The sequence below is a fragment of the Tenebrio molitor genome, chromosome 5, assembly GCF_963966145.1.
Source record: "Tenebrio molitor chromosome 5, icTenMoli1.1, whole genome shotgun sequence".
Lineage (NCBI taxonomy): Eukaryota > Metazoa > Arthropoda > Insecta > Coleoptera > Tenebrionidae > Tenebrio > Tenebrio molitor.
In genome coordinates this window covers 12,867,295-12,892,232 of record NC_091050.1, presented here as the reverse complement: position 1 = coordinate 12,892,232, position 24,938 = coordinate 12,867,295, and the positions used below count along the sequence as shown (strand labels likewise).

Below are 24,938 nucleotides of genomic sequence, written 5' to 3'. Positions count from 1 at the left end.
CCTTGAAGCGTACTAAAAGAATAATCCCCAACATACTGCCCACCTTCAAGTGAAGCAGAGAAAGTAACGGATAGTGGATTCTGCAGGACGAGAGAGGTTCGAATAGTAGGAAGAAGAAAATTATGATTGCAAAGAGTTAAAAAATAATAAAAAGAGATGAGAATATATAAAATTTAGGAGCGAGAAGGAAAATATACAGGGTGATGCGAAGTAACCTATAAGAAATATGCTTTAAAACAAGGAAACCGCATTGTTGTACGTTTTATAAAATATGATATACAGGGTGTATTTTTAAAATGTGCCGAAATTTTACCTACGACGTTGTGGGACAACGTAGAATACTAAAAGCAATTTAAAAAAATTGAAGCTCAAAAAATAAATGTCATTTTATTTTTTGACAGAATTTTTTAAATATTTTTTCCGAGTTCTACATGAAGCCAGTAGCTCGTGGTTAAATTTTCTGCACAACTTTCAAAAACACCCTGTATGATGTGAAGAAGGACTAGTATGGTCTTAGAAACAAGTAAATAGAGAATTAAACATTGGAAGAACTTGAAGAAATATAAGAAATAGAAATTAGTAAAATTTAGAAGTCATGATGGCAAAAAAAGATCGATATGAAGTAAGGAATAAAATTCAATTGAAGATTCAGGGAAAAAACGTAAAAGCGGAAATATGAAGAAAATATAAATTAAAAAAGGAACTCTAAAACAACGACAGGAGAAAGAAAAAAAAATGTAAATGTGGCTTAGTGCGGTAAGGTATGTCATTTTGACATTCAAATGAGTGTCGTAATGTTGGAATTATGTATTGATAAGAGAGATAAGAGAACAAATGATTTTACCTGGGGTTGTTAGATAAGCATTCGAAAAATTGCTAAAAGAAATGAACAGGAAATTGTAACATTTTTTTATTTTTTTGGATTGGCACACCCCGTTAATGTCTTTTTAATGAGATACAAGAAAACTGAGTAAAAAACATGTTACACGCTCGAGCGATGTTGAATAATAAGATTGGAAAATTCTGCTAGGTTTGTTATGATTCCTGGGAGTTAAGTGAAGTGGAAGGATCGTCTAAAAAGCATAACTTCGTATTTTAAACTTTTAACAAACAAGATTTTCATCATTTTACAGATGTTCAGTGAATTGCAAAAGCGTGCATTCAATTTATGAAATCGTGTCGCACAACACATTATGCAAAATGTTTGCAACTATTGTCGCCTCTTTCTCTTCTCCTTCGAATTAATTCTCACCAAAAATGTGATGACGGAATTGTGTTAAAAATTTTACAACCGGCTTGGAATTCATCATGTTTTTTTCACGTGGAACAAAGTCTCTGGATCATTTCGCTTAATCCATGATTCATCCGTAATCATGTTCATCGAGTTGCGGCCCATTTAATTCTCTTCAGATTATTTACGTCCTTTGAGCCTCCGTTTCATTGTATTCCATACGCAATAATTTATTAAAGGGCTCGCATTCAAACAAACACAATTTCTTTGATACCAGCTTTGTGGCGTAATTCTGCCACAAATATCCTTCATATTTCCAGTCGTTAATCACTCGAGCTTTCAGGCCGGAATTACAAGATTTAAAAGCAAAGTTGCGACCAACTTTTCTTGGCCGACACCTAATCTCGCCAACTTGCGCCGCCGATCGGTGTTGTGTCACGTCTACGATTGCCCCCGAAGAAGCGGCGATCACCGCGTTTATGCAGAGTCGACGACAGCGCCGTCCCTCATCGTGCCGGCGCTGCCGGGGGCGGCTTTCGCAAATCGCCGAATATTTTCCGCGGCTAGACTGTACCGTCCCCCGGCCACGCCGCCGCGGTCGTGGGATTTATTGAAGATCAAGACTTGGACCGGATGGCGAGAACAGCCACGCGGCGGGATCAAAGGCTAATTAAAGACAACAAAGGAGCAAATGTGATTAAATGTGGGGGGTGGTGATTGGATTTTTGCGAGGAGGGTTGGCGGAGGAAAGACGGGACGTCGCAGATGACAGCTCGAGAATTATTGTTAACAATCAGGAAGTTGTCGGGGTTGACAGGCGCCGCGAGCGCTGACGGAGCAGTAGTTACATTTTTCCAATAAGTGAAAATTCGGCGAAAGCTCACATCTTTCTCTTTGTTTGTTTTGGAAAGTGTAAGCTTGGAATTTTTGTGAGAGGAAAGGCGAGAAGGGAAAGGAAACGCAATTTTTAAATGTAGTAAAATAAGGTAGCTCGGTGGCCGCATGGCTGTCGGAGACAGTGCTCCGAGGTCGCGGTCCAGGCGCTAGTGGGTTCGAATCTCACCGAAGGGGGAGGATTTTTTCCAAGGAAGGAACCTCCGCTGGGCCATAGATGTGTGTGTGTATTTCTTCCGACGCCACCGCGAGGTCGGCAGGGTTCAAATCCCGGCCATGGATGTTGTGTTGTATTCGTGTTGTGTCGCCAGAAAGGAGATAGGAGAAGAGACGGTGGGCGTGGGTGGCCGGGGAAAGTACCCCGGAGCCCCGCCGCACCACAAGGAAAAAGAGAGGAAAAAACAAGCCGGCCGCAAAGGTACCTGATAGGCCAGGAGTGGTGAAAGGGGAAACCAAAAAAAAGTAGTAAAATATGAAAAGAAGTACAAGAGAAGTTTGGAAGTGACGCACAGCTGATTGTTTGTCGCTCGCTCGGCTAAACTCGGTTCCCCCGAAGTTACTCGAGTGAGCCTTTCACCTCGGAGCGTGTGACGTGACGGTTGAAAACTAATTCGCGTCCCGGGAATGTGTGAGGTGCGCCTAAAGAAGTTTTCACTTCTAAAAGGTGATAGAAAAGAAACAATTTAAGCTTCTTTTCAAGCAGTGTTTTGGGGGATTTGTAGGGCAATGCCAAAGCACCACACAATGAAAGTAAACTAGACACTGTGGCGACAAGAGCAATCAAAGGGTAATTAAGGACACAAAGGGGTACCTTGATTAAATGTGGATTGGATTTTTCCGAGGGGGAGACACTCGTGTCGCGTGTCGATTGATCGACTTTCGAGTGTTTCTGATGAAAATAAATACATTTCCCGTCTTCAATTTCGAAAGAAAATGATCTTAAACATCGGAGCATGAACGCGACTAAAAGAAACGAAAAAACGAGAATATCCAAATGAAAAATTGACCCGGAATTTGTGTTTTTCCCTTTTTTTTGCGGTCGCCGTCTGCATAAACTCTCCTCGGTTTAGATATAAATCAGGAAATTTTCCAAGTTAAAACAGGCTCGATCGACGTCTTTATGCGGCGGGTCCATTAACCATTTATCATTTTCCGTGAGGTCGACTTTTCGTTTTTCTTCTTCTTTGCTTGTTCTATTTGCGGTTAACGTAATAAAATCCCGAAGTGGTCTGCGGCCGGAGATGCTTTATAATTCACGGGGTCAATATGTGGTCCGGCTCGTAATAAATAGCCGATCTTCATGGTATCTGTTCTGGTCTGGTGCTCACCACCGCCGACTCCGGTCCAGCGCTCCGACCGGAACAATTAACCACCTTCGCACGTTTTACCGGACGTCCTGCCCTTCCCAAGGCCGTTCGAACCTTCGGCAAAACTCACCTTCGTTCCCCGTTTCATTACCTAAATGCTTTTTAATTAATCATCAGCGTTCTCGGGGTTTTACGGTCATCAATCCAAATTACAACGATCATACCTCCGGTGTCTGAACCACCCCCCTCTTCTCGCACCCGATTATTCTAATCACCCCCACTTCGACACTTAATTAATAAATCGATAGGGGGCCACTCGCGACTCTAATTCCCCACGATATAATCTGTTTTTTACTAGAGCGATCCGCATAATTAACTCGAAATATTGTTAATTAAATGGATGTGTCAGTTTGCGCTTGTAATTTAATAAAGCCCTTTCGAACTTTTCTAGTGTGCGGCGAATCCCCTGTAAACCATCATCAGCAGGAATAATTAATTCGTTTATTCGCGATTAAATTTAATGACTCGAAACGCCAACAAAATAGGCTACAACTTTTTCTCTTGTTCGCGGCTAACAATCCGCAACCCTTCAACCCCGCATCACAGGGGTGAGCAAGTTGGCTTTGTCACTCTCTAAACTGAAATTGTGACGGTTGATTTTTTTTCCTTTGACAAAGCAGTGTCAGCGGAGTGTCAAAATTCTAGTATCTAATGTCAGGGTGTCAGAGATCTTCTTGCCCTTATGGATCCGGTAGATCTGGTAGATCTGGCATCGCCAACGTTACCACACTGGATGTCGTACCATTGGAACCGGATAACAGTCTTATAGATCTTCTCGAAAATACGAAGATGCTCATAACGGCAATCACAAATGTGACCCAAAACGTGAAAAACCACATCGAAAAGAGGAAAGCACGTCGTGAGGGCGGAAAATCCAAGACCTCGACGTGCACTTGGCCTAGCGTCGGTACAACTGTCACTGCTGAAAACGTAAACGAATTGCTCAAATCGAGAACGCAAGATGACAAAGGTTTTAGATCGTGTTCGTGCACTACCACTGGCCTCAGTGAAAATCAACAGGATTTAGTTAACACAACAGCTCCAGATCCGAGAGTGGTGGAAAACAGTGGTTTGGGGCCGTGCAGATGCGCTGAGACTTACGAAAAGTTACGCGCAAGTCTTAGTAATAAATTAAATCGACAGTCGACTATTGTAGAAGAGAAACCTTTAAAGTCTTGTGCATGCGCGAGTACCAACACAGAACCGCCGAAAGAGGAGGCTAAAGCAGAAAGTGGGGGGGAACCTCCAGCAGAGAGTACAAAAGAGGGGAGTGTGAAAGGGGAATCTCAAGCAGAAAGTACGAAACGGGAATCTAAAGCAGAAAGTGTAAAAGAGGAACTTCAAGAGAGTGTAATAGGGGAACCTCTAGCAGAAAGTTCAAGACGAGAATCTAAAGCAGAAAGTGTGAAAGGGGAATCTCAAGCAGAAAGTACAAAACGGGAATCGAAAGCAGAGAGTATGAAAGGGGAATCTCAATCAGAAAGTATAAAACGGGATTCTAAAGCAGACAGTACAAAACGAGAATCTAAAGCAGAAAGCACAAAACAGGAATCTAAAGCAGAAAGTATAAAAGAAGAACCTCAAGCAGAAAGTACAAAACGGGAGTCCAAAGCAGATGAATCTAAAGCGGAGGCTCCGGTTGAAGCGCCGCCGCAAGACGAACCAAAACCGGAACCCGAACCAGAACCACCGAAAGAAGAAGCAGCTCCAGAACCCCAAACAGAACAATCGGAGCCTCCAGCGGAAGCCGAGCCCGAAGCAGAAGCCCCGCCGAAAGATGTAAGTGTGGTTGATAAGGCTAAGGATGTAGATGTAACCGGGCAAGTTGCAGCAGGAGTCGGCTCCCCAGGAGTAACACCAGAAGTAGAACACCTCCCCGAGGCTTCCCCCATACCAGACCAAACCTCAAAAATAAACAGTCCCGCGTCGAGAAAGTCATCCGACAAGGCAAAACCTCAACCGTTGCCGAAAGATTGCCGGAGGGGTCTGAACACGAGCGACTTGTATAAAATCCCTCCATTCAAGGACAAGATGTCGGCGGATATGGGTAGGGGTCCATCGCTCCCCAAAGACTGTCGGCGGGGGTTGAGCGAATTCAAAGACGCTCCTCCGGTGAGAGACAAGCACTTGACGAGTGACGATTTGGCGAGGGGTCGGTCCAAAGACTGTCGCAAAGGATCGAAAATGAACGCTCTCGGCTCTGACATACCAGAGAAGAAGCATGACTCGTTGGTTGGGACAAAAGTCAAGCCTGTGGATTGCAAATGCAAGGATTGCCAGGAACGGCGTGGATCGGCGCAAGCGGCCAACAGACCTTGTGCGACTTCTCTTGCCAAAGATCCGAAGGAGTGTCTCAAGGAGTGTCCCAAACAGAAAGTAGCACAACCTGGGAAAGTTAAGATGACAGTGGTTCATCGCTCGGTACCGAAACTGAACGCCGGACTGAACTAGAAAAGATTGTTGGTTTGGTGGATTTTTGCCGCAACATATTTTTCAATAAACGGGATCGAGAGCTTTCGTAACGGAAGGTGAGAAAGGGGAAGTCTTGGGTGAAGCAGTAACTCAACATTTTTAATTATTGTGTTGTTAGAAGTAGACATGAGATTGATATATCAGAAAATAATTGGAGTTCTTGACACTGTAGTACAACATTCTTAAATAAATAGATTTTTGATTGGTGATTTTTATAAATCAAGGCCGGGGAAGTAACAGAAATGATTTGAAGTGCCAAAATGAAATTGCCTTCTGCAGTATAACTTCTGGAAACCTATTTATTATCTAACCAAACAAAAACAAAAAATATAGACTTCCTCCTTTTTACTTGAACAACAGCAAAATACAATTTTTCAACAAGAATTCCTATTTTTGTAAATTTGAAGGCTTTGGATTGGTCAGTTTGAAAAAAATTGTAGAAAACAAGAACAACTAACTTCCCTCGCCAATAATTCGTTACAAGCTCACTCTGTCAAGTGACTGACTCGTCGTGACGCCACTGACATTCCAGGTAGGCCTCAACGGTGCGGGGTGAACCATGACTCGTACGCCACTGGAACTGTGGGTATCACGGTTAGGACCACTTTTTGCGCGTTCCAATATTCTAAAATTTAAAAATAGTCCACCCATTTCCCTCCACTAAGAGAGAGAAATAAAACTTGTATGTCCGGTTGTGGCACCCCTCGCGTCTAAAATTAGATCTGCAAATGTGCCGCCCTTTTACTCCACAAAAAGCACACGCCGTGTTTACACAACACAAATCACAAATCGACAAAATAATGCATTATGCATGAAGATTTCTGTGCGTCGATAACATCTCCGGGATCGCTGCAGCGCCCCCGGAGTTTTTCCGGGAGAGTATCGTTTTGACTTATCCCTTTAATTACGTTGATTTATCTGCGCCGTTTCCGGCAGAATTGCGCTCATATGTTAAACGGTCGTAACTTCGACACAAGCAAGCACGTATTTCGGTAATTGCTCCTTAGCTAATTTGTTGCTCCGCACAACAGCTTGTGCAATATTTACGCGTTTGCGGTGCACTCACAAAAGTGCAGTGAAGAGGAAATCGAGTGTAACGAAGCCCCGTCTTCACGTCTTTAACTTATTGGTGCGATGTTGATGGGACGGTTTATTTCCGGGTGACGTTTCCGAATTGGCGGATTCGCTCCGGATTCTCCCCCCGAGTCGCGTTGTTTTTCTGTTAAAGCCGTCCGGGAAAAGCAAATTGCGGTCTTAAGAGCGCGGTTGTGGTGTGTCGGAGATGCAAGCCGAGTGCAGACAAGAATGCTCCCGACAGCCGAATTAGATTAGGCGTCCATGGCGGCTCTGATGTGGCCATATTCAATTTTCCTTTGAGCGCCGTCTCAAAGGAATATGTGGAAAAGTGAGCGAGTCGAGAGGTCCCATGATTACATTTTAATGGTTACGGTTACCTGAAGGGAAAGACCGGACCTCGGAAGGGATACTCATCCCGATTTATTTCACGATTATGACATTCTTCCTTTTGATGGCCATCCCCCAAAAAGGACAAAATTATAACAAGAGCTTCCATGACGAATCGCCCGGAATTGTGAAATTGCCGGACGAAATTCGACCCTCCGGGTTGTTTTCTCCCGGATTTGTTGCATTTCAGGACGCAGCGCTGCACCGATTCTTAACAAGCTTTCAGGACTGGCTGCATCAGCGCACCTACTTGAGCGCTCCTTAATCCTCCAGGACAACGACTTTACATATGACCCTCCACCTTTCGTTTTATTTTTCTTTGAGTAGTCAAAAACTATTGACCTCTTGCGTTTGTCAGCTTTTAACACGGATCGGCTCCCTGGATCTCTGAGCTTTTCATTTTTAATACCGCCGCCATTAACAAAACATTCCCTGTTATTGCGTTTGCTGTTGTCGGTCCTCCTCCTGTTATCAGCACCGGGACCCATGTCAGAGTGGCATTAAAAAAATAAATACAAAATCCACTTTGATCTCCGGGATGTCGCGCACAGGTTGGCCCATTAAAAATGTGCGCTTTTTTCGATTCGGCGTTCGCTTTGGTCTTTGTCCACGGGGGCGGCGCTAATTAATTAGATCGGTTCGAGACAAAGCTATTATATCTCAGGTTGTCTACTGCTAACAGAGCTACACTCACAATTCGCTAGTAATTTATCTGGAGAATGATGAGTTGCCAACAGACACAGCAACAATGAATTATTGTCGTGATACCGGTATATATCACCGCCCATCACTTTTCCACTCTTCCCACCGACACGTCTTGCAAATTATAATTAAACGATCTTCCCGGGGGACCATAAATTATCGGTTTTTAAATTTCCCGTTTCGCAGGATCGGGATGTCATTTCCCTCCAGAACGGGACTCACTTTCCAGCTTCCGGTACAGTTCTTGTGTTGTTTATCCCGGAAGAAAAGCGTCCAGAGCTTTCATCGCGAACACGTCAGGAGCAGCGAAACATATCCAGGAGAAAATCGCTGCAAACATTCATCCTGAAAGTTCGCAAGGACTCGGCGAAATTAACGTTTCCATTACTTTCGACGCGTAATGGAATTTGTCCTGCTGCACTGCATGGAAACAATAGAGCGAATTGGGGCCTCGATGTGGCGTTAATAGCTAGTCCAGTGTGTAAATTATGGAGGTGCAGTGCACCAGTTGCACTTCTTCTCAGGATCGCGGTTTTTTGCCAACGACACCACAATTTATTTCGTCGAACAGGCGAATTAAAAATAGCGAAATGAAATTGAGCACTTCCGGTGGCGAACAATGGAGCAGGTGAGCTGTTCCCATTTCAGTGGAAGTCTGCATAACAATGGAATTAAAGTTGAAAATGTTTTATCTTGCTTGTGCAGGGAGTTTCCAAAAATTTCTAAAGCTCCATTTGACACCAAAAATTATAAACAAACAGAGCGTTCTTGCCTTGAAGTGGAGTTTTGAAAAGTCTCCAAATTTACCCTCGATAGTAGAAATTAAAAACACATAATTTTTACGTGGAAAAGGAGTTTTGAAAAAATTCCAAATTTGCACTTGACAGCAGAAAGTAAAAACAAATCGTTCTGGCGTTGATGTGGAGTTTTCAAAAATCTCCAAATCTTCACTCCACACCAAAAATTATAAACAAATCGTTCTTCCATTGAAGTGGAGTTTTGAAAAATCTCCAAATTCACACTCCACAGTAGAAATCTCCAAATTTGCACTTGACAGCAGAAAGTAAAAACAAATCGTTCTGGCGTTCAACTGGAGTTTTCAAAAATGTCCAAATCTCCACTCCACACCAAAAATGATAAACAAATCGTTCTTCCATTGAAGTGGAGTTTTCAAAAATCTCCAAATTTGCACTTGATAGTAGAAATTAAAAGCAAATCGTTCTGCCGTTGAAGTGGAGTTTTCAAAAATCTCCAAATCTCCACTCGTCACTGAAAATTATAAACAGATCATTCTTGCGTTGACGTGGAGTTATGAAAAATCTTCAAATTTGCACTCGACAGTGGAAATTATAAACACATCATTCTTCCGTGGAACAGGAGTTTCGAAAAATCTCCAAATTCACACTCCACAGTAGAAATCTCCAAATTTGCACTTGACAGCAGAAAGTAAAAACAAATCGTTCTGGCGTTGAACTGGAGTTTTCAAAAATGTCCAAATCTCCACTCCACACCAAAAATGATAAACAAATCGTTCTTCCATTGAAGTGGAGTTTTGAAAAATCTCCAAATTTGCACTCCATAGTAGAAATTAAAAACAAACCGTTCTGCCGTTGAAGTGGAGTTTTCAAAAATCTCCAAATCTCCACTCGTCACTGAAAATTATAAACAGATGGTTCTTGCGTGGAACAGGAGTTTTGAAAAATCTCCAAATTCACACTCCACAGTAGAAATCTCCAAATTTGCACTTGACAGCAGAAAGTAAAAACAAATCGTTCTGGCGTTGAACTGGAGTTTTCAAAAATGTCCAAATCTCCACTCCACACCAAAAATGATAAACAAATCGTTCTTCCATTGAAGTGGAGTTTTGAAAAATCTCCAAATTTGCACTCCATAGTAGAAATTAAAAACAAACCGTTCTGCCGTTGAAGTGGAGTTTTGAAAAATCTCCAAATTCACACTCCACAGTAGAAATCTCCAAATTTGCACTTGACAGCAGAAAGTAAAAACAAATCGTTCTGGCGTTGAACTGGAGTTTTCAAAAATGTCCAAATCTCCACTCGTCACTGAAAATTATAAACAGATCATTCTTGCGTTGACGTGGAGTTATGAAAAATCTTCAAATTTGCACTCGACAGTGGAAATTATAAACACATCATTCTTCCGTGGAACAGGAGTTTCGAAAAATCTCCAAATTCACACTCCACAGTAGAAATCTCCAAATTAGAAAGTAAAAACAAATCGTTCTGGCGTTGAACTGGAGTTTTCAAAAATGTCCAAATCTCCACTCCACACCAAAAATGATAAACAAATCGTTCTTCCATTGAAGTGGAGTTTTCAAAAATCTCCAAATTTGCACTCGATAGTAGAAATTAAGAACACATCATTCTTGCGTGGAACAGGAGTTTTGAAAAATCTCCAAATTTGCACTTGACAGCAGAAAGTAAAAACAATTCGTTCTGTCGTTGAAGTGGAGTTTTCAAAAATCTCCAAATCTCCACTCCACACCAAAAATGATAAACAAATCGTTCTTCCATTGACGTGGAGTTTTGAAAAATCTCCAAACAAATCGTTGTCGTTGAAATGGAGATTTCAAAAATCTCCAAATCTCCACTCGTCACTGAAAATTATAAACAGATCGTTCTTGCATTGAAGTGGAGTTTTGAAAAATGTCCAAATTTCCACTCAACTCCTAATGGATTGTGTTATGTCCAGTTTGTATCGGTGTAATTTCACTTGATGGTTGATTATCCGAATTAGACCGTTCCCAAATTACTTCGGGTAATTGATGCTCCACATTGCTTGATTTATAAAGGAAGCGGACGGATAATTCGAGGCGAAGAAGTTTGGGACAATTTGCGAGCCCACGGTTTATACAACTTTGATGTCCATTAGGTTCCGGTTTATGAAATTTAGATTTATCTCGATTTAGTTGGCCAGCGGCGGCGGAAAAATCATCCGGAGGCTGGACAATAGGCTTTGTTCCACCTGACTAAATAATTAGCTCGTGTATGTTCTGTTAAATTAGGTTTAAATCCGTTATACATATTGTGTTTGAAAAGCTGATCAATAATTTAGCTTTATTATTATACAACGTGCTGTACCGCCACTCTAACCCCTACATTTTGCATCCACAGAGAAACTGAAACAGGAACCAGAGAAAATGCAAAAAAAAGAATAAAATCTATGCTAAAAATAATAGTAAATAATACAGCACCATTATAACGGGGAAAGCACTAATTATCATTCGAGAAAATAAGTTAAGCAATGCTGGCCGCGGTTAGTATTTGGATGGGTGGCCGCCAGATAAAGTGCGTCCAACTATCAATAAATTTTGATTAGAAATTTTTGAAAAGCTCAACGAAAGTTTGCAAAAAAGTATACATTTTTTCTTTTGTAATAAGTGAAGATAAATTACAAAATTACCCAAGTTAGAGGTGTTGGATTCTGTCATGGGCTGTGACCTTGGAATTATCTGCGCGACGACGGAGCGATAAACCAGTGAAAAATCTGTAAATGAAAACTGTAGCGCCTAATACTTGAGCCCGATTGCGCAGATATGACTCATAGCCCACGAGAAAATCCAACACCTCTACTTCTTTCTATATGTCGTTGAAAATGTGATAGAGCTCCATCTTGTTGACCCACCTCAACCTGAACAAGCAATTGCGTTGCTGCAGGACGTCCGTCGGTGCATTAGAATGGTGCAGCCTCCGCGCATCTGCGTTTTTCGTCACGTCCGCTGCTAAAACGATCATTAAACCCGTGTTATCCTCATCAGAGAGGAGTTAGTCCAGCATCGACGCCGCTTGCATTTAAACAGAACAGATTCAATAATTCATGGGACACATAATCCGGAAACAACAGTTGCTTTCCGGAAGTCAGGTAAAAGCAGCGTCACGTGTCACAGCCAGGACATGCATGTTCGTCATGGAACGGCATATCGGACATGGCGATTCGACTCTCATTAATGCGAAATTAATTAACAGGGGGAAGTTGGTCGGAACCGGGACTCGTCTCCATCAATCTGGATCGGTAAACAAGCTCGGCAAACTTTTCCACCTCCCCTTATTAATTTTTTGGCCGGATAATTAACGATCCGGGGCAGATTTAATGAAACTGCCGATATCGACGCATCCCGGGGGACCCCCGTTTTTTCTCAATTTTAAACCGGGGCTTATTGGACGTGCTGTCAATGCAGATGGCGGATGCGAGGTTTATTTAAAGTGGATCGCGGAAATTGCGTCGGATCTGATCCCGATAAACAATAAAAAAGCAAAACGTCACCCCGACTCCTGTAAAATGATTGTAAACGTGTCGCCTGACAGGCGGCGTCTTGATTGCTCCAGACATATTTCCAGTCCTGACCTGCGGAACGATGCAGATGAATCATGCCGAAACGGCGCTCCGAGTAATGAATAAAAAGGCGAATGTTGTGCGGATGTAAATCACTCTCTGGATTACAACCTGGAACGCGTCACCTGGCAATGGAAACAAATTCCTGCTGCATCTGGACCATTTTTCAAGGCCGGCTGGACAAGCTGTTGCGGCGGCCAAGAACCTTTGAATTTTTAATTCATTACCGAATGCCGTGCAAAAAATGGGGGCGCATTTGGGGGAAACTTTTTCCAGGACAATTTATATCGCATTAAGATAACAAGAGCTTATTAGTCCAATAATGAGCTGAAATTTAATTCTTACACGCTATAAGTTTTTTCCTCCGATAGATCATTTACAACTGCTGAACGAATTTCGGTTCGCTGGAAGAAAAGTCCCAACTTCAAACAATAATGAAAAAGGTAATTTTACGTACTCCCAAGCGGACGAAAAGTAACTCTTTTTCGTACGCACTTTTTCGGACGCTGACTGTGGCGCTATCTGTTTAGTAAGTGAACAACGAAACCGACAAAACCGAGTAAACCGACTAAAAACAAACGAAAAGTGTTGTATCGCGTATTTCTGGTGCTTATTTGGTGCATAATAAGAAAATGAACGTCCATATAATCGATAGCAACAGCGAAAATGATGAAGAAATGTCTAATACAACAGCGAAAGTGATGAATAAATGTCTAATAGGCCACCGGACATCGCAGATGATAATCGCAAAAAGTAGATACAAAATAAATACTGGACAAGTTTTTAATGAAAACACGAAGGCCACATTTCATGTGTAACGTTGGATCAAGGTCGCCCCGATATTTTCGCGTCGATTCGTCCTTGCAAAATTTATGAGGATTACTTGAAACATGCGAATCGACCTAAAGCGTCCCGAAAATCCCGATTAACGGCCGGCCAGATCCCGAAGCTTCGGTCCGTCCGTTTAATTCAATACTGGCGGCTAATGCCGAGAAGTGCGTATTAGAGGGTCCTGCAAGGACTCGAGCCGGTCCTCGTGCTTAATCCAGTCGTCATCCGGCGCCGTTATTAAATGCCTGATTAATGGAAAGCGGAAGCTTTATCAATTGGAAGCGCCCCCCTGGGCCTGCGCTCCCGCAGATAAACAAATTAATTCTCGCATAGTTCGGTGTTTTTTGTCTCGTGTTCAATTAAGCGCGCCGTTCGACGAGTCCTGCGGTCGTCCTGGAGGACTGTATGTTAATTATAATGGCGCTCGAGTATAATGGAGCAGTTTAAGTTTAAATTACCTCTTGATGAAAACAAGATAGCGCATATTTTATAACTTCAGACTTCATCTAATTACCATTTATGGTCAGGGTTAAGCGCGACTGTCACCACATTATTCACTCCTCGATGGGGTCGGGGTGGTTCGCAGTGTTGCGCCAACGGGGTGGCTAATCCCTCCTGAAAAATCCTGAAATAGCGGAGATTAGCGCGCGATCGCTTGTTCAACCCCCAGGACGAGTCCTGTTACGGCGACAGACATTTATTAGCATTAGCATTGTTTATATGGCTCATGTCACCGAATACATTACGCATGCATGACAGAACATCTACCTATGAATATTACTCCCACGACATCCAAGGGTGGGGGTGCTACCCCAAATCACTCGGCAAAGAATCCAGTTTTATTGTTTCGGAAAGCGCTCGCGACAACAACTGTTGTTTGTTGATGTTGGAGCTTCCGACATGTTTCTGGGAGCCCTAACGAGGTTGTTATTCTTGTCGTTCTTTGACTAATCATTGATTCGGAGGGTGCGCATTTTCCGAGTAACCAAACTACCTAAATTATCGCGTCGTCTCGTCGTAAAGCGATTAGGGGAGAGTAAAGAAGCGGTTCTTCTGGAGCGGTGTTACCATTAGCAAGAATACACAGGAAAGAGGCGCGATAATATGATTACAACTTGCCACAATGTTGCGGTCTTTACGGAGTCTTAGAATAAAGCAATACACACTTCAAGTTTCCGCTCGCGAGATATTATTAATTATGCACTCGTTAATTTTCGATTAACTTTGCTGGAACACTTAAGCGGTGGGGGCTGCTCGAGCTTTGAAGTCCCGACTCCGGGGATCACCTAATTGTGTATTACATGAGACGCACATCAAACGGACGGGGAGACGCCACATGAAATTTCGTTGCGTCCCCGGAAAAAACGCTTTCGCCGGAGACAATCCGGGCAACGCACCGGATTATGTCGACGCACCGAACCGGTCGGACTCTTTGTTCTTTGCCCTTTTATACTTTTTACCCAAGTTAAACACTCGCTTAACCGGAAGCATTTTCCTGCCAGGACGACCCTCAGGACTGGTTTGGCGGTGGCGACTCCGGGACCGGCATGCAAGTGCGAATCGATCGCCGGAAACCTGCAGATGACTTATAATAACAGTGCGCTTCCGACAACAATAATCCCGTGTTATATTGATTGTAAATAACTTGGTCGTGACACGGTTGCTGATAAATTCGCTTTATTTCCGACACCGTAAACAGGACATAATAGAAAAATTGACAATTAACCGGAGCCAATGAGCGTCTAAATTTCCATTCTCGAGGCTTCATTAACTGCGAAACTTCCAAAGTGACTCTTTTTTGTGCTTTTTCCCGAAGCGGGGAGAATCAATATTTAGGAGTAAATAAAAAGCTCGAAGCTTGTTTAAACCCAGTAGCGAAGCTCGAGCTTCGACTCTATTAAGCTAAATACCGTGGACTAATAGATCTGGTCGCGTTAATTACCTTCCCGATCGTTTAAGCTTTGTCAGGAAATTAATAAAGAAAGTTAATTGACTCATTTTTGGTTTGGCGAACCCGATCCTTTTGACCGGACTTTTTGCCCCAGGCTGACATAATGGAGTGCCCATTTGCGCCGCAATGTTCCTGACAGATTTATGAATTCCTATTTGCCAACATTTTCGAACTTTGGGCTACAAAATGGAGGCCGAAAAAACAGCCGACGGCAACTTTACACTAATAACAGACTGGTCGTTTGGGGGTTGGTCGAGGTGTGTTGATGTAAAGGGCTGTTGTGCCAATTGATTCGACTTCCGAATCCGCCCTGGTACATCCTCAGGAAGTGCAGACTGGTCTGGAGGATATTTAAGTCGTGATTCGGCGGAATCCGGTGTTCGAAGCGATCTGAATTATGATAAAACCGGAGGCGCGAAATTCCATTAGCATCTCAAAATTCATCTTGATTAAGTCTCCAGATTAGCGGTGCTATTTCATTTCAGTTCCGGGGGCGCACTCGTCCTTTTGTTAGTTTTATGTCCTGACGGAAAACTTATCAGAGTCGGCTGCAGGATTATGTCGACGGGAGATTTATGACGCCCAAAGTGAAAAATCAGGAATGCTCCGGCCCGATACACCGGACCAGTATTTATTTAGATTTATTTGACCCAGTCGTTAGCGTCTGGACATTTCCCAAGACCACTTAATAAATGCTTTCTGGGAATTAAGCTGTTATTCCACGCCACAACAGGATGTTTTTTTTTAATTTAAATTTGCCGATTCGATTGACCATTGCTCCCTTACTAAGTATCATATTCCATTGAACTTTACAGTGTTGGATTCCTCTCGTCAAGACACTTGTTTTGTTGTATAACAGTCGCCCCGTAGCCCTCTTAGTTTTTAAGAAAAATGAAGAAAACTTGAAAAAAAAGTTCTTACTTTGTGTTAAAATTTGCGGATTCGATTAACCATTGCTCCCTTACTAAGTATCGTATTCCACCTAGTTTTACACTGTTGGATTCCTCTCTTCAAGACGCTTTTTTTTGTTTTATAACGGTCACCCCGTAATTTCCTTAGTTTTCGAGAAAAATGAAGAAAACTTAAAAAAAAACACTTAAACACTGTTTAAATTTGGAGATTCTATTGACCATGGCTCCCTTACTAAGTGTCGTATTTCTTTGAACTTTACACTGATATATTCCTCTTTTCAAGACGCTTCTTTTGACGTGAATAGTTGTCCCGTAACTCTCTTAGTTTTGGAGAAAAATGAAAAAAAAAATCAAAAAATTCTTATTTGGTGTTTAAATTTGCGGATTCGATAGACCATTGCTCCTTTCGTATTCCATTTAGTTTTACACTATTGGATTGCTCCCTTCAAGGCGCTTCTTTTGTTGTATAATGGTCATCCCGTAATTCCTTTAGTTTTCGAGAAAAATGAAGAAAACTTTAAAAAAATCTTGGTGTTTAAATTTGGGAATTCTATTGACCATTGCTCCCTTACTAAGTATTGTATTCCTTTGAACTTTACACTGTTCGATTCCTCTTTTCAAGGTGCTTCTTTTAATGTGTAACAGTCACCCCGTCACTCTCTTAGTTTTCGAGAAAAATGAAAAAAACCTAAAACAAAATTTTTTTATTTGGTGTTTCAATTTGCGGATTCGATAGACCATTGCTCCTTTCTTAAGTATCGTATTCCATTTAGTTTTACACTATTGGATTGCTCCCTTCAAGGCGCTTCTTTTGTTGTATAATGGTCACCCCGTAATTCCTTTAGTTTTCGAGAAAAATGAAGAAAACTTTAAAAAAATCTTGGTGTTTAAATTTGGGAATTCTATTGACCATTGCTCCCTTACCAAGTATCGTATTCCTTTGAAATTTACACTGTTGGATTCCTCTTTTCAAGGTGCTTCTTTTGATGTGTAACAGTCACCCCGTAACTCTCTTAGTTTTCGAGAAAAATAAAAAAAACCTAAAAAAATATTCTTATTTTGTGTTTAAATTTGCGGATTCGATAGACCATTGCTCCCTCCTTAAGTATCGTATTCCATTTAGTTTTACACTATTGGATTCCTCCCTTCAAGGCGCTTCTTTTTTTGTATAACGGTCACCCCGTAATTCTCTTAGTTTTCGAGAAAAATTAAGAAAACAAAAAAAACTCTTGATGTTTAAATTTGGGGATTCAATTGACCATTGCTTCCTTACTAAGTGCCGTATTTCTTTGAACTTTACACTGTTGGATTCCTATTTTCAAGACGCTTCTTTTGACGTGAACAATCGTCCCGTAACTCTCTTAGTTTTCGAGAAAAATGAAAATAAGTTCAAAAAAAATTCCTATTTGGTGTTTAAATTCGCGGATTCGATAGACCATTGCTCCCTTCTCAAGTATCGTATTCCATTTAGCTTTACACTATTGGATTGCTCCCTTCAAGGCGCTTCTTTTGTTGTATAATGGTCACCCCGTAATTCCTTTAGATTTCGAGAACAATGAAGAAAACTTAAAAAAATTCTTGGTGTTTAAATTTGGGAATTCTATTGACCATTGCTCCCTTACTAAGTATCGTATTCTTTTGAACTTTACACTGTTGGATTCCTATTTTCAAGGTGCTTCTTTTAATGTGTAACAGTCACCCCGTAACTCTCTTAGTTTTCGAGAAAAATGAAAAAAAACCTAAAACAAAAAATTCTTATTTGGTGTTTAAATTTGCGGATTCGATAGACATGCCCTTCTTAAGTATCGTATTCCAATTAGTTTTACACTATTGGATTCCTCCCTTCAAGACGCTTCTTTTTTTGTATAACGGTCACCCCGTAATTCCCTTAGTTTTCGAGAAAAATGAAGAAAACTTAAAAAAATTCTTGGTGTTTAAATTTGGGAATTCTATTGACCATTTCTCCTTTGCTAAGTACCGTATTCCTTTCAAATTTACATTGTTGGATTCCTCTCTTCAAGACGCTTCTTTTGATATCAACAGTCGTCCCGTAAGTCTCTTAGTTTTCGAGCAAAATTAAGAAAACTTTAAAACAATTCTTATTTGGTGTTTAAATTTGCGGATTCGATTGACCATTGCTTCCTTATTAAGTACCGTATTCTAGTTAGTTTTACACTATTGGATTGCTGCCTTCCAGGCGCTTCTTTTTTTGTATAACGGTCACCCCGTAATTCCCATAGTTTTCGAGAAAAATTAAAAAAACTTAAAAAAAACTCTCGGTGTTTAAATTTGGGAATTCTATTGACCACTGCTCCCTTACTAAGTATCGTATTTCTATGAACTTTACACTGTTGGATTCCTCTCTTCAAGACGCGTCTTTTGATATCTAACAGTCGTCCCATAACTCTCTTAGTTTTCGAGAAAAATGAAAAATAACTTTTGAAAACTTCTTATTTGGTATTTAAATTTGCGGATTCGATTGACCAGTGCTCCCTTATTAAGTATCGCATTCCATTTAGTTTTACACTATTGGATTCCTCCCTTCAAGGCACTTCTTTTGTTGTATAACGGCCACCCCGTAATTTCCTTAGTTTTAGACAAAAATTAAGAAAACTTAAAAAAATCTCCTGGTGTTTAAATTTGGAGATTCTATTGACCATTGCTCCCTTACTAAGTATCGTATTTCTTTGAACTTTACATTGTTGGATTCCCCTCTTCAAGACGCTTCTTTTGATGTGTCACAGTCGTCCCGTAACTCTCTTAGTTTTCGAGAAAAGTGGAAAAAACTTAAAAAAAAATCTTATTTGGTGTTTAAATTTGATTTGATTCTTAGCCCTCAGCATGCACTGAAATATTATGGCAACCATTTTGAAAAACATAATTTTGAAAAAAACACGATTGAAGTTTTTGTAGACCAAAGAAAAAACAAGACAGCGATAAAAAAGCGCAGAGAACTCGAAAAGTTGTCGGACGAGTTGATTTTGTAATTTTAAGGGATATCCGTTGTGTCTTTGAATTGAGGCAATGACAATTTGTAGTGTGTTTTTATAATATTGTGTCGACTAGGAAGAAAACAGTTCTTTCTATATATACTGGCGCCAGTAGCGGCGATTCAGGGGCGGGTGTGGTAAAAAAAATAAACAAATTAAAAATCTCTAGAAATATTTTATTAAGAATTTTTTTATTGCCGTAATTATGTTTAAGCGCCGTCACTGATGAAAATTTTCCTTTCCGGTTTTGAAGAGGTCTACCTATTGTAAAAACCTTTTAGATGTGGACTGTCAAACTCAAGGTCGCTTAAAATTTATGATTGAACTGTACGTTAGTGAGAAATCTGTCATAAATACCTTATAAGCGCGCCCCTAGTTACTTTTTCTGGTAGTGCCAACTTAACGACAAGTCCCCAATCCACATCTATAACGTTCCGACTATATCATTTTGATTTTTTTTTCAAGCCGTTATAAATTCTTCCATTTTATGAATTTCTGGAAATACGTCTAAAGATACATTTTCGAAACCCCATTGTTAAAAGTTACTAGAAAAAAAGTTTTTAAATCGCTAGACTAAAAATGATGCCCTGGAGTAGGACACGACAATGAGTTCTTGAGATAACCTTTTAACCTGGTAATTTATTGCGCCAACAGTGGGATTCCATTTCCATAAATTATCGTCAGGTGCTCAGGTCTTGATTTCATTAGAGTTGTAAAATGTGTTAGAGCGCTTAAAAATGTAATGGCATTATTAAGCCGTCAGACGGGAGAGTATGGGAATAACAAGATGCTCCGATATTGCCATTGTGTTCGTGCCTCGCCTGCAACGAGACCATTTACACCGAGACTTCGTCTGGAACCGGCCGACTGCACCGTCGGATATCATCAGGATATCGTAAATTTACCCTATTGTTAAAAATAATGTCGCCGTATGAAGATGCTGAGCTGGCCGAAGGACGAAACGCTCCTTGCCGGTCGTCCGAAATTTTCCTGCCTCGCACCAAACAAAACGCGTCTTTATCTCAGTTATTAATTCGTCTAAGCGCAACTTCTCTTTGTTCCAGCATGTCTCTGAGACGACTATTGTTCCTGGCGTCCCTGTGTCGCTCCCTGTCCGCTTTGTGCCCCTCGCAGTGCGCTTGCTACCTCGACAACAAGGGCCGCAATGTCGTCGCCTGCACAGAGGGCGGCATCGTCGGCCCCCTCGCCTTCAACATGACCCTGGATACGGAAGTGTTGAAGATCACCGCCCCGGAAGACAACATGAACCAGCTGACCATGAGTCCGGTCTTCCACAGCTACAAGAACCTGGAGGAGATTCACATCACCCGGTCGAACATTCCCCAGTTGGGGATGCACTTCTTCTTGACCTTGGGCAAGCTCGACGTGCTCGACTTGTCCCAAAACAACATCACCCAGCCTCTGGACCACAACTTCAGAGGGCTCTTGAGACTGAAGGAACTGTACTTGGACGACAACAGAATCAACTCGTTGCCGAGCGGCACGTTCCGCTACCTGCAGGAGCTCAAGGTTTTGTCGATCCAGAGGAACAGGATCACGGAGCTGATGCCGCGAATTTTTCTCGAGATCGGCAAGCTCAGAGTGCTGAAATTGAGCGGAAACAACTTGAAGGAACTGAATCCGGTCGTTTTCGAAGACGTGAAGGTAATTACGGGTTTTATTGGATATTTACGATTCAAAGGGGTTTTTGAGTGGAATTAGCGGCGGCGGCGGCGGCGACGTCTTGCGACGTTGACTCGGCGCTAATTAATCTCTCGCGAAAAATCCTTGTAGAGTTTTCGGGTGTGGTGTTTGCTCGTCGAAACCAATTTGCGCGGATCAGCAACCACTTTGGCGGCGTACGCCTATTTGATAATTTTAAAGTTAGTGGCACTCGGTCCCCAGCCTGTTTAACATAATTTAAAGCGTACAAACATCCCGGTAAGACATCCCCGCCGAACGCATTAGCTGTATCGAGCTCGCCGCGTCCTCACCCGCTGGAAATGTTTCAGGAGCTGCAATCTCTGGAATGCCGTTCTTGCGGTCTAACCAAAATCGATAAGCAAGTGTACGAGTTGTTGCCGTATCTGAACCACCTGGACCTGGGTGACAACGAGCTGCCGTCGGTGTCCTCCGACGAGTTCGCCCCGCTCGCCAATCTCCGCCACCTCAAGCTCGACGGCAACCGCATCACCGCCATCAAAAGCTCAACGTTCCTCAATCAACAAGAACTGAAAAGACTGAACCTCGCACGCAACGGCGTTGCGAAAATACCCCGCAACGCTTTCCACAATCTACATAATCTCACCGAATTGGACTTGAGTCACAATAAGTTCGAAAATCCCGAAAACGGCTTGCTCGAACCTGTTGCTGGCACTTTGGAGGTTTTGGCGCTGAATGGAAATCACTTAAGCGTTCACACCTTGAAAACATTGTTAAATAACTTGGAGATAAAGGAGCTTCATCTGGCCGACTGCGGCATCGTTGACCTGCCGCATCCCGTCTTTCCCCGCACCGTCGAGGTCCTGGATCTGGCGGACAACCACATCTCCGTCCTCCACGTCGACGTCCTTCCGGAGAACCTCGCTGAACTGGATCTGAGCGGGAACAAATTCCGCGGCCTGGACAAGGACGTCTTGGACAAGCTCGACCGCTTGACCTCCTTCAAGCTCCACGGAAATCCTTGGTTCTGCGACTTGTGCCACATCGTGCCGCTCCTCGAAAGGGTCAACAGGAGCGTCGCCGTCAGGAGTCTCCAGTGCGCCCATCCCTACAACCTCAAAGGTAAAACTAAAAAAATAAATTCGTCCGAAATTATAATCCGATCAGGGAAGCTAAGCAACGTCGCGCGCGGTCAGTGTTTGGATGGGCGGCCGTATTCTTCGTCACCACTCAACATATGAAAGTCAGTAGCTCTTATGACATCAAAGTCATTAATTTTAACCGCAAAGAAAAATAAATAATTTTTATTTTGTCATGTACGGATGTAAGCTTGATAATTTATTTTCTTGACAAGAAGAATGATCTGTTGACAGTTCTGCTTCAAGTCACCAGAAAAAAATTCTTGCAGGTTGTTTGTTTGCACGTTATTTCCTGCGAGTCATCGTATTTACAAAAAGCACAGCTACAGGTTTTTTCTTTACGAGATTCTCTTTGTTTTGCCATTGCGCGTGTGTTTATTTTCTTGCACCGGTTGTGTTGAAGGTCGGAAGCTGGGCGTGGTGCGAATGAGCGAGTTGACCTGGTGCACCGTCCCCAGCCAGGGCTCCGGCGACGCCAACTTCTACCTGCTCGGCGAGGACGGGCAGCTGGGGCTGATCGCGGCCGGCACCTCCGTGTCGCTGCTGCTGCTGACGGTGGTGGGCATCCTGGGGGTGTTGTTGTACTCGCGCCGCCACGCCGCCAAGTACTACACCCACGAGGACAAGCTGGCCATGGACGGCGACTCCATCTTCGACAACCACAGTCCGCTGTTCTGCGACGAGCGGGAGCTGAGCTTTAAGTTTCCGTTGGAGGGCGGCGAGAGGAAACTGTCCGTTTCCACGATCGACGAAATAAAAAAGGAACACGCAATCACCAACGGGACCTGAGAGGTGAAAAAGGACGCTGTTGACGCCGAGAACGTGATTCGGTTCAAAGGGTGATGTCGTTTTGGTCGTCGCTCGACAAAGGACGAGTCGCTTGTGTTTGTGTCGGCGAGGCCGGTTTTGTAAATATTATTTTTGATTTTGGCGACGTGATTGCGTCTGGACCCGCGCAAATTGCCCGGCTAACGGCCCTGCTTCAGTTTAACAAAAGTTTATTGTGATTACGTCGGCCTTAGCCAAATTACAGGGCGCTGCCGGGGGCTTTTGATTCTGTCTTCCTTCCGGAAGGGCATTTTCCGTATAGTTTCGAAGAAAACGAGCTGTGAATTGGACGTGCTAAATTAAAGGAGATGGATATTTTGTAAGATGTAATTTTGAACAACGACTCTATAATTTTTATACGGCCTATCTTTTCTACTCGTTTAGGATGTTGTCCAGTCGAATCATATTACTTGCACCAAGTCCAACACTACAAAAAAAAATAACTGGCACAAATCCATTTGCACTGGAGGAAATGTCCCGACAATTTATATACAGGGTGTTTTTGGAATGCGTGCACAAATTTTAAACACGAGCTACTGGCTTCATGTAGAAGTCGGAAAAAATATTTAAAAAATTCTGTCAAAAAATAAAATGACATTTTTTGAGCTACAATTTTTTAAAATTGCTTTTAGTTTTCTACGTTGTTCTACAACCTCGTAGGTAAAATTTCGGCACATTTTAAAAATACACCCTGTATATAATGTTTTATAAAATATATGCCATTGCGAAATAACCTATAGGAAATATGCTTTCAAACAAGGAAACTGCGTTGGTGTACGTTTTATAAAATATGATATACAGGGTGTATTTTTAAAATGTGCCGAAATTTTACCTACGAGGTTGTTTGACAACGTAGAAGACTAAAAGTAATGTCATTTTATTCATTATAGAATTTTTTAGATATTTTTTCCGAGTTCTACATGAAGCCAGTAGCTCGTGGTTAAAATTAGTGCACGCATTTCAAAAACACCCTGTATTTTTTAATCCCCTGTCGAAAATCCTGCTACACAACTAATAAACCCTGTAGAATCTTTTTTGAAGACAAAAGTTCGTACAAAAAGCCGCTTGTCTCAGTTTGACGCGAGAGGGCCGCGAAATATTCCAATTTTGCGTAACTTACAGATTCGTACCCGCTTACAGCTTGACAAAAATGCGCAGAAGAGGAAACGAGAGAGTCCCTGTTAGACAAGGATATGGCTAGGATGGTAGGTACGGTACACTCAATATCCATCAGCCATGTGCCAAGCTATTGTTGCGAGCTGTAGTAACACTTAAAAAAAATCTAAACGTCATCTAAAAAATCTGAAAAAATTCACGTAGCGTCTAGATGCGATAAAAAAATTTGTGACACTAATCAGAAGTAATTTTTACTCATTTTGGATTTTTTACAGCGCAAAACACAAAATTTTGATTTTCAATTTGTACCAAACTCCGAGACGCTCCCTGGGATGTACCATTTGTCCCAAAATTCCGATTCCTGTTTTGAATTGTAGAATCATTTGTGATTTCTCGGACTGTACCAAATCGATTTTTTTGGTACTGTTGGAATAAACGCAGCGAGCCGTCTTGATTGGCTGGACCAGTGGATGTTCTGTCGGCTTTCTCGTCTTGTACTTGCGTACTTAACTCTAAGTTAACGTGTGATTTTTTCTACATTAGCTTTTACAATTATATTATTTTAGATGGTATATCGTATATTTATGGAGAACCGCACTGTACAAATTATGTAAGATTGTTAATTAAATTAAAATTAATGTTTCATAAAGCTTGTTTCATTTTTACGAGCCCCGTGTCCGCTTGTTGTGGCCTAATAACTTTTTTACGTCTAATTAAGATCCGCTAAGATGGAATGATGAAAAGGCACAAAAATCTTATAAAACTTTTGATTGCATAATTTATTAGGCCGCCTTCATTATTACACTCCATCACTGGGGTCAAGCATGATTTTTTGATGCAGGTGCGTCGTAATTACGATGAAGACGTCTGTTCGCTTGGGTGAGCTTTAATTTGATTTGGCAAAAATGGAGAATGCGTAAAGCTTTGGCGTAGGAACAGACGAAACCGCTGGAAAGCTCGTAAGCCCGCAAGCGTGCGACTTTGTATCTCGTCTAAGGAACTCCGCCAGATGTTAACTGTTGAACAA

At 42.0% G+C, this 24,938-nt stretch overlaps 2 protein-coding genes across 3 annotated transcripts in view; both read left to right on the top strand.

Annotated features, from left to right (window-relative positions):
- The window catches only part of LOC138130936 (carboxypeptidase N subunit 2-like), a 38,492-nt gene extending 13,932 nt beyond the window's left edge, over positions 1-24,560 (top strand). The window contains exons 2-4 of the mRNA XM_069047652.1: positions 20,231-20,831; positions 21,179-21,950; positions 22,371-24,560. Of these exons, the coding sequence (XP_068903753.1) occupies positions 20,232-20,831; positions 21,179-21,950; positions 22,371-22,756 (1,758 nt within the window). The 5' untranslated portion in view covers position 20,231 and the 3' untranslated portion in view covers positions 22,757-24,560. The remainder of the gene's footprint in view (positions 1-20,230; positions 20,832-21,178; positions 21,951-22,370) is intronic.
- On the top strand, positions 4,081-6,174 carry LOC138131252 (uncharacterized protein DDB_G0286299-like). Of its 2 annotated transcripts, XM_069048149.1 has the most exons (2): positions 4,081-5,082; positions 5,113-6,174. In XM_069048149.1, the coding sequence occupies exons 1-2, from the start codon at positions 4,144-4,146 to the stop codon at positions 5,941-5,943; spliced, it is 1,770 nt and encodes a 589-aa protein (XP_068904250.1). In that variant the 5' UTR covers positions 4,081-4,143; the 3' UTR covers positions 5,944-6,174. The 2 variants fall into 2 exon arrangements, with proteins under 2 accessions (XP_068904250.1, XP_068904249.1); XM_069048148.1 differs by having other exon boundaries at positions 4,081-6,174.
- Positions 24,561-24,938: the final 378 nt, after the last annotated feature.